This window comes from Onychomys torridus, chromosome 20, assembly GCF_903995425.1.
Source record: "Onychomys torridus chromosome 20, mOncTor1.1, whole genome shotgun sequence".
Taxonomy (NCBI): domain Eukaryota; kingdom Metazoa; phylum Chordata; class Mammalia; order Rodentia; family Cricetidae; genus Onychomys; species Onychomys torridus.
Window position 1 is genome coordinate 34,306,960 of NC_050462.1, and position 10,523 is coordinate 34,317,482.

Below are 10,523 nucleotides of genomic sequence, written 5' to 3' on the forward strand. Positions count from 1 at the left end.
GTTAATCATTCCTTTGACTATTTAGTGTTTCAATGTGCTTTTAAGGGAATGATAATTTATTATTTAGAGTACATGTTTGTTTATCACTCCAATCTCATAGTTCATATGTATATTATATACAAAATTCTACAAATTTTAACTACTTGATATCAAAAGTGGCCCCCAAAATGACAGAAACAAAATTAAGAAGGAATGATGTTAAAAGTAATATTATAAATGCATTCCATATGCTCAAGATACTATAAAAACTCACTAGGACAACATCATAAATAAACTAAGATCCCAATGAACTTATATCAAAAGGAGTTGTATTCGGAATATAAAAAGAACTCCCAAAACTCAATAACAAGAAAATGAACCAAGTTTAAAATAAAATAACACAAAGATGGCAAATAAGCACAAGGAAAAAAATAGTCAACAACATTTTGATCACTATAATGTAAACTAAAACAAGTGAAATACTTGTGTGTGTCTATCAGAACAGCTGTAATTAAAAAGAATGAGTTAAGTGTTAGAAAGCCGTGGAGCACCAGGAACTTCCTTACTACCTGGAGGTGTGTAAAATGATACCTACCCTCTTTGGAGAAGATTGGCAATGCTTTCAAACACTAATAGACAACTACCACATATGGTCCAGTCACTCTACTTTGAGGCACTTCTCAAGAAAATGACAGCATACATTTATAAAGACTCCACGCTCTGACCATATTTATTTATAACAAAGGAAATAGCCCAAACATTTACAAACTGGTGTAAACAATACACAGCATACAGTGTAATATTACACGGCAACAAGATGAAATTAAGGACACAAATACTACAAATGAATTTCCATACACTGTCTTGAACAAAGCAAGCAACGCCAAACAAAAATAGACTACATATCACATTGTTTTATTCATATAAAGTCCTAGAAAATGCAACCCTATCAAAAATGGCAAGAAGCAGTTCAGACGTCATCTGTGGGCAGATGAACAAAGTGACAGACTATGAGTTACTAGGAACTGTGCAGACGGAAAAAATGACATTATCTTGATTAATGTCCAGAGATTCACAGTGTACACCTATCCAAAGTTACTAAACTGCACACCCTAAATGCATGAAGCCTGGTATTTGTCAACTACTCCTCATATACGTGTATGTATGTGTATGTATGTATATATACATAAAACACACACACACACACACACACACACACACACACGGCACAACAACAGGTTAAAGACTATTGTTTTACACTAAAAACCAATATAAGGATACATACACAGCACATGTAGAGATACTTTCAGTTCAGAGGCAAAGGCTACAGAATATTTCAATGGTTAAGAGCATTTGTTGCTTACAGAGGACCAGAGTTCAGTTCCCAGGACTGACATAGAGTCTCACAACCATCCTCAACTGTAGCTCCAAAGGATCCAATACCCTCTTCTAATTTCATGGCACTAGGCATGCATGTGGTGCATACACACACATGCAGGTAAAACATTCATGCACATAAAATAAAAATTTTAAATCTTTTTTAAAAATTTTAAAGATCTGATCCACACTCAATAAATGGGGGGGGTTTGTTTTGTTTTGTTTTGTTCCTTTCTTTCTTTTTTTTTTTAAATAAAGCTTAAAACCACACCCCCAAGTAACTGGGAACTAGGTGTCTCCACTGAGAGCTAAATAAGGATCAGGGGCATTCAGATTTACCACTTTTAGGGGCTATACTGACTGCAAACTCAGTTCAATACACTTATCAAGCATTGGTGCCAGATAAGTGAACAGGAAGATCAACAAGATTAAGCCCCTTCCCCAATGTAAGAGGCATGCAGGAGAATTAGTTTTGGGGTTTTGGTTTGGTTGGTTGGTTGGTTTTTGTGTGTGTGTGTGTGTGTGTGTGTGTGTGTGTGTGTGTGTGTGTACTAGTACCTTACAACATGACACACCAGGGCATCTTAGCATCTTAAACTATTTCCTATTGCAATGCTTTTTCACTCAAGAAATCTTATACAGCTCCAGGTACAAAGGCATCAATTATTTTAAAACATAAAGAAATTCATTCCAAAAAAAACTGTATATGCACTTAATTTTACCATTTGTTAAAAATGAAAGTAATTTGCATACTAATGAAATAAAGATGCATGTTTATTTACATAAAGAGTTCAATCTTGGGCAAGTGAAATAGCTCAGCACGTAAAGGCACTTGACACCAAGCTTGATAAGCCAAGTTCATTAACTAAAACCCACAGCCTCGAAGGAAAGAACTCTCAAAGGTCCTCTGACCTCCACCCAAGTGCCACGGCATGCATTCCCTCCAATACACACATACATACACACACACACACACACACACACACACACACACACACACACCCCTACACAACAAATAAATAAATCTCATAATGTGGGCCAATGAGATGGCTTATTGAGTTAAACCACTTGCTGCCAAGCCTGACAATCCAAGTTCAACCCCCAGGACCCACACCGCTAAAGGACAGAATGAACTCTAAAAATTGTTCTCAGACCTCCACAGGTCTGCCATGCAAGCTTGCACTCATACAGAACTTCTAACGATGTCCTACTAACGCTAACAGCAAAGGAACTAAATCCGATCATTAAAATAACTGAAACCAGGAATTGTAGCACATGCCTATAATCCCAGCACTGAGGCTGAGGCAGAAGGATAGAGTTCAAGGTCCTCCTCAGCCATAACAAGTTCAAGACCAAGCCTGGTTTTCATGAGCTGCTGCTGCTCAAATGATGTGGAGGAGGAGGACAATGGTAATAATAATTAAATAAACAAACAAAAGAGCTAGGGGCAACAGCGATGTTTTATAACAAATTTGCTGACCTCGACCTAACAACAAGTTAAAATTAAAGAGCAAAAATTAGACAACACAGCTACATTCAACTTGGCCGACAGAAATAGATGACTTTTGCATTTCGGAATTTAAAGCCATGCTCTAACAAAGCTGAAAAGAGAACATGCACAGCACGGTAGTGGGCTTTTGGAGTTTCTATACTGATGTGAAACTGAGCTATTTATACTGCCACCAACTACTTTCAAAAACTAAAGATAAATGAAAAGCATTGAACTAAAATACTCATTAGTAAGATTAAGGTAGGGTTGGGGATTTAGCTCAGTGGCTGGGTTCGATCCTCAGCTCAAAAAAAAAAAAAAGATTAAGGTAAAATTCTTGCCCTAAATCTCTCTAAATATGGAAACTCAGTAGCTACTGCATAACATTCACTTAGTCGTGTGAATTTTATAAAGTAATCTACAGAAAACAACCTAAGCTTCTAGTTACAGAAAGCATCCCCAGGGAAAGCTACCATGAGCTCAGACATGCGGCTGTGCTCCACAACATTAAGCACCTCACTGCTCTCTCCACTTCTGTGGCCACATGCATTTTAAACTATGCTGTTCTGCAAAAACCTGCTCTTCATATATGGCCAACTACTCTCTCAGCCATCTCAACCAGTCAATTACCCTAAAGCCTTTCACCATCCTGACCCGACACACTACAATCTGTCAGCCTTTCTGTTACACTGGCCCCTCACCTTATCTGGAGTCATTAGCTCTCATACATTCTTCCAATCTAGTCATCTAATTATTTGTGTAAGGTGTGTAATAAGTAGCTCTACAATTCATCTGTATAAACTATACATCTGATTACATCCTAACAATTTCAATTCCTTTGGACTCTACCCTTCACCTCTACGGTGACATTACATCTCCTGACACAATCTTTCTGCCTGTGCCCACCCTGAGTCTACCTGTTCCTGAAAATCTCATGTGTTTTTCTCTGTGAATACAGTTCCTCAAACATGATTCCCCTCCTCTCTACAATTTCTGCCAATCCTCCAAAAGAGCACAAGACTGTCAGACTCTTCTACCCACTGCCCATTCCACCTCATCTGATTTACAAGCGCCCGATCTTCAGTTTCTGGAGAGAGAAGACATTTTCAGTTATTTCTCCAACTTCAGCTAAGCAGCTTAGGAGTTTAAAGTTTATCCTGAAGACAAAGAAAGACCACTAGAGTTCTGACAGGGGAATGGCTGTAGTCTGCCTTGCCTTTTCTAAGACAGTATGTTGTCTAAGGGGCCAATAATGAACAGCTGCAATAATCCAAGTGGAGAGATTCAGAACAGCATCAACTAAGTCAGTGGGGGTAGAAGTAAGGGAAGGTAGATGGCTAGAAAGATATTTAGAAAGTCAAAATAATAGGACTTTGTGATTTATTTTGGGAGGTGAAGGGAAGAAGAGTCAAAGATACAACTGAGACATGGAGAGGTTATTTACTGAGGTACAGCTGGAAATTCTGAGTGAGCCGTTGAGACACAGAAGTGTAGCAGCAATTCTCAATGTAAGGCAGGTCTGTGGCTTCTTACGGACATCAGCATGCAGAACAAAAATGTCAGCCATGAGAGACAAAAATGACGTAGCGGCCTGAGGGGTGCCAAACGACTCAATGAACGGCTTCTCTTCAACTGGAAACTACATATACAGTAAAGCACAAAATGAAAGGCACAAAAAGCAGGCAAGGCAACCAGTTCCATCCCAGAGACTCACATGTGGGCGAGGACCATGCCTTTAAGTTGTGACTCCTGAAAGCTGATATCTGACCTCCACACATGCTGTGTCATGCCCCATATGCACAATCATAAATATTATTAAAAATTTTAAACAGTACAATCTGAAGTCCAGTGTGAGAAACAATAGTAATCCCAGCACCGGGAGGTGAAAGCATGATAGCCTTGGGCTCCATAGTAAGTTCAAGACCAGACCATACTATGAGATCATGTCTCAATAAACCAAGGAGACAAAACAAAGCAAAATCCATGTTTAATCACCCTTACATGCAAAGAATCCAGCATAATAAATGGTATCCAAATGTTTGTTAAGCCAAAGAATACCATAAAAAATGTAAAGGCCATATTCTTCTATGACCCTAGTTAACTACCACAGTATACAATTTCATCTAAGGAAAATGAAAGTCTCCAGGAAAATCTACTAGATACTAAGAATATTCTTGGAGTGCTGGTAGAGTGCCCAGTATACACAAAGCAAAAGATTCTGTACCAGAACCAAGAAAACCCGGTATGGTGGGGTGGGCCTGTAATCCCAGAATCTGGATGTGAAGCTGGGGAAATCAAATGTTCAAAGACACCCTCAGCTACCTAGCAAGTTCAAGGCCACCTAAACTACGACAGACCCTGCCTCAAAAAATAAACAAATAAATAAAGTGTTTTTCCCACTCAACAAGAGGGAAATCACACCTGGTACTGGAAACCTAGCCAACTACCCAGGGCTAGAAAAGTCACTCATCTTGAAGAACCTACAACCACCATTTGACCAAAGCAGCACAATCCCTAACAACAATGTCAACATCTGTTCTTACACCCACCATAGTGCAGTCTTCTCACCAAGGAAACTTCTCTTCACAACAGAGACCACTACAAAAAACCACAACCAACCAAAATACAGAGTCTGGAGCCCAGTCCCAGTGGATACATCTACAAAACACGCCCACACCTATATCTCACAGATCATTTTTGAAGAGGGTACAGAAAGACTGTTAGAGCTAAAGTCCAGTGAGATTGTATTTTCTACGAGTGTCAGAAACTACACATTCATTAAGTCTCACCAACATGACTGCCCAAACATGAGCTGAATAAGGACAATAGACATGCTAAAATGCATGGAGGAAAACTCACCAGGTCTCGACTCTAGACCCAAAACTAAAGCAACTCAGGAATGCTGAGAGAAGGAGAAACAGTCTTCTCCAGGAAGAGCACACCAACTGGTTATCCTACACCAAATGGGCCAGCCCTGAGAACAGATACATACACTGTGCCAAAATTCTTTCAAGCTATCTTTCTTCCTTTTTTTCATTGGGCTAATTCAGTTCTGTTCATCTATAGACACTGAAGCAGAACAGTTGTTACAATGTTTCTCCTTCTTATCTCAACATCCATAGGAGCATGTCACCCTCCCTATTTGGTCCCCTTTCCATAATGTGGTTCTATAAGTACACAGCAAGGCAGATAAACTAACTTCTAAGAACTAATCGGGGTTGACAATCAAACTCAATCCCACTTTCAAAAATTTGCAAGAAAATGCAATATATTCAAGAATGAACCCATCCACATTGTGTTGGTCGGGGTTTTTTGTTTGTTTGTTCGTTTTTGGTTTTTTGGGTTTCTTTTTGTCAAGTTGACAAAAGCAGAGTCATTCAAAAGAGAAAACCTTTAATTAAGAAGGCAAACCTGTAAGGAATTTTCTTGATTGGTGATTGATGCAGAAGGACCCAGGCCACTGTGCAGGTAGACCTGGGGTTTATCGGAAAAGCAAACTGAGCAAACCAGAGGCGCAAGCAGTGTTCTTCTATGGTTTCTGCTTCAGTCCCTGCCCTGACTTCCTTTGTGCTGGACTGTGACCTGGGAGTTGTAAGCTAAACTAAGCTCTTTCCAACCCAGGTCGCTTTTGGTCATGGGGTTTCATCACAGCAATGGAAACCTAACTAAGACACACAAACTGACCAACCATCAGAGAACCCAATACGTAATACTGTGCTCCATATCTACTAAACTATGCGCTGGCATGCATTACAGGGTGTTTGGGGGGTGGTTCTGCTCTGGATTTCCTTTCACACAGGCACACTACGTAATCACATTTACATTACACAGTACAGAAGAGTCACAGGAGACCAAGTGTTGTGGTCTAATCTCCAGAAACCAGTAGGTTTGTTTGGAGGGAGGTCTTTTATTCTATCATAGGTCCCAAATTCTTAAAATTGAACAGATTTCTCTCTACTTTGGCTGATAGAAAACACAGCCAAACAGCAGCTCACTAGCGCTTAGCTAAATAACCAACAGCATTTAGTCCCCAACATTATATACTTTCCTCTATTTCATAACTATATTATTTTTATATTTATGTACTGCAGAAAATTGTCTTCATGAATAACTATCCAAAACCAATACTAACCTTAACATCTTGAAAAAAATCTGAAAGATGTTCCTTAGCAGTAAACAGCAGCTAACGTTTATTGAGCACATGCTTGATGCCAAGAACTACTGTACACGTTCTGCAGTATTAACTCATTTAATCCAACAGCTCCATAATGGAAGCATATTGATACCACTTTATAAAAGTGGGTGATGGGCACAGGAAAGCTAAGTAATTTCCCCAAGTCATGTAACTACAAGCACTTGAGCCCACTGACCCTAAGCAATGAGGACTGTCTCCTCAACCGCTGCCATAGCATCAGGACACGTACTCATCATCAAACCGTGGATGACCTACTGCCCTGCAGACGGCTCAGGTCTTCAAGGCCAGGCTCACACCCAAAGTGACAACACTTGACTTCTAAAACACGGTATTTTTCAACTCCTAAAACAATAAGGATGAAAAAGAGGTAACTGAAAATAAAGCCCACCCCCATATCGAAAAATACATATTATGAGTTTTAAAATTCTGCCATTTCCAACCAATCAATTTCAAGGAAACTGAGACGAAGAGTCCACTTGCCCAGCATCTACTAAAGTCAGGCCACATTCCAATACAGTTAGTCATTAATCCCCAAAACCCTACCGTAAAGCAGGTACTGTATTAGAGACAAGGAGACAAGCAGGGAGAGGAATTTGGGTGAAGTCCCTACTGTGTAGTTTATTTCTGAAACAAATCTGGTTCCACTCTCAGCTCTTAACCTTTACCTTTCATTCCTACTCTGGTAAAAACTGTGAACTGCCTTCATCACCCCCAGGCCCTCAAAGCAAAGGAAATCAGGTTTATACATAGTTACTCTACATGCCAGATGTCAACACTGAAATTCTCATTTAGAGATGGCAACCTAGCGTTTGCTCCTTTAACGTGGGGCTTGTCTTGTCCTTTTTAACTATCACAACTGAATCTTTTGTGACTTTGTTATATCATCCACAACTGTAATTCTGAACTAAACAATAGCCAAGGCTGAACTCTGGAAGAGACGGGAAAGAGATTAAAAACTGGCCTACTCACGTCTACCACATTCCCTCCATCTGAACAAAAAGACAGCTAAGTGGGAAAGCATAAGGCATGTATCTTTTTATGGCAAGGTCATCAGTTTGGATTCTTTAACAAAGTAAAGGTTTCTCATCCGTTTTGATAAAGCAAAGGACAGTTTTGCATAAAGAAAAAGAAAAATTCAGCACAGAATGCCGTGAAGTCGGTTTTACAGGCAGCTAGAAGAATGAAGACACCAGAATGATTAAGACAGGCCATGAAAAAGAGAACTTACTTTGGTATAAAGAGGACAGTTTCAGTGGCCTGATGGGAATAGACATGAATGTTCATTCAAATAAGGTGATGAAGCATTGACAAAATACAAGACATTCTTAAATTTTAAGAAGTCTATGAACAGTAGCATCGACTGTAGCAGGCGGAGAGCACCATATGTTTCACAGCTGCTTTATCAAGGGTTCTATCGGAACCAACGCAAACTGGAAAAGAAGAGTGTAATTTAAATTGTAGAGATGTCTTGGAAAGTGCCAGATGCACGCCTTCGATTCCAGCACTTGGGAGGCAGGGGCAAGCGGATCTCTGTTGAGTTCAAGACCAGTCTGGTACAGAGTGATATCCAGGATAGCCAGTGCTACAGAGAAAGCCTGTCTCGAAAAACAAAACAAAACAAAACGAACAAACAATGACAGGAAAGCGCCAGACTGGATCTGCCCAAATGAAAACATCAACAAGATAACTTTCTAATTTGCAACGAGTCAAGAGATGATTAGCATTCACCTCAAATATAAAGAAAACTAAAACTAACAAGGATGTAAGTAATCCTAAAAGGATGTCCAACTTATTATTTGAAAGAGCAAGAAGATGTACATATATACATTCGTGTCTGTTCAGCTGAGTGTACTCCTAAGCACTCCAGTACCAGACGCCTCCCTTCCATTCTGCAGATAAAACAGGAACAGAGAAGTCTAATTCTCCAGTTTTCCAAGGTCACAATCCAGATCAACAGCGAAGATAAGGTCGTTATTATGCCACAGCCCAATCTGCTACTCCACAAACGCGTTGAAGTAATTCAAAATTTGGGGTGAAATGCAGCAAGGAGAATATCTGTGGAGCTGAAGAAACAGTAAAAGCTATCTGCGACCAATAAACAGTCCTTAGCGTTCTCTGAGTCATTACCAGTCTGTCATGGACGTTTGCGAAATAACTCTGCACTGGGAAATCATGCCAGGTGCATGTCAAGAAGCAGATAACCCTAGATATGCAAAGGCCCTCCCTCTGAATGCAAACTGGCAATATATATATATATATATATATAAAAAACAAAATCTCCTCCGCACCTAATGCTAGCTCCTAACCCACCAGGAGGGTGTCACTCACTGACAAGCCTCTGCAAAACAGCCCGCGACAGACACCCCCACAGAAACGCCCCCGAAGACATCTAGGAAAGACATGTTTTCACACAGGCTTTACTAGCTAAGCCCGGGACGGTGTCAATCGTCCAGGCTCCCTCCGTGGAAACCCGCCTTGCTGCTCACAGCCATCAACCCACCGGGTAGTTGGCCCACAGGACCCCAAGCTCCGCGAACACGGCTGCAGAGCTCCGCAGTCGGTTCCTCTAGACGGTGACTAGACAGATGCCTTTCACCCAAAGAAGACAGCCAAGACAGGGTGGCGCCTCAAAGGCTTTGACATTTAAAAAAAAAAAAAAGGCTTTGGAGTCGGAAGAACTAGAATCACGGGGTACCGGGGAGGAGCGGATTCGGCTGTCCCCGAGAGGGTGCTAGGAATAAAAGGCACCGCGCTCCGGGGCAGAGCGGGGCAGAAGCGCCGAGGCCTGCGCGGCCTGGGAGCAGGAACTGTCCACCCTCGGGCCGGCGCAACAGCTGACACCCCGCCCAGCCGGGTCGCCGCAGTCACACGCCGGCCGCCCCTGACGCCGACGCCGCCCGCTTCCCCTTCGGCGGCCGACGACACCCCTCGGCCCCCCGAGCCGCAGGCCCACCGGCCAGGGCTTCCCCCCCGCCCCGATCCCGGCACCCAGGCGGTGCCGTTAACTCACCTTCCCGCTCACAACGCCCGCCGCCGCCATGTTCGCCCGCGCGTGCCTGGTGATGACGTAGCAGAACCTCACGTGTCTCCCGGGCTCACAACAACATCCGGCCGAGGGGGACCACGACATCCGGGCGGGGAAAGGGGCGGGGCGGAGCGGGAAGGGCCCTGGGCGCCGGCGCGGGCGCGGGCGGGGGCGGGGCGGGAGAGCCCCCCCCCATGACGCATGCGTGGTGAGGATGCTAAGAGGGTGGAGCTGTGGAATCGCACTGCGCATGTCTCTTTTTTCCCCCCCCTCCCTTTCTTTTTTTTTTTTTTTTCTTTTAAATTGAAAGGCTGGTAAATAGAAGCCTGCTGATGTTGAAGTTGGCTTGAGCGTGACGCTTCCACCTCGAGCATCTTCTTTGGTATGATGCAAGGAGCGTCTTGTTGAGACCCAGGACACGCTGCCCCCCCGGCTTTCTTGCTTTAAACCGGTCACGG

At 42.3% G+C, this 10,523-nt stretch overlaps 1 protein-coding gene across 1 annotated transcript in view; it reads right to left on the minus strand.

Annotated features, from left to right (window-relative positions):
* Tbc1d15 (TBC1 domain family member 15) overlaps nt 1–10,148 on the minus strand; it is a 54,458-nt gene extending 44,310 nt beyond the window's left edge. The window contains exon 1 of the mRNA XM_036169708.1: nt 10,051–10,148. Coding sequence (XP_036025601.1) covers nt 10,051–10,080 — 30 coding nt within the window. The 5' untranslated portion in view covers nt 10,081–10,148. The remainder of the gene's footprint in view (nt 1–10,050) is intronic.
* Nucleotides 10,149–10,523: the final 375 nt, after the last annotated feature.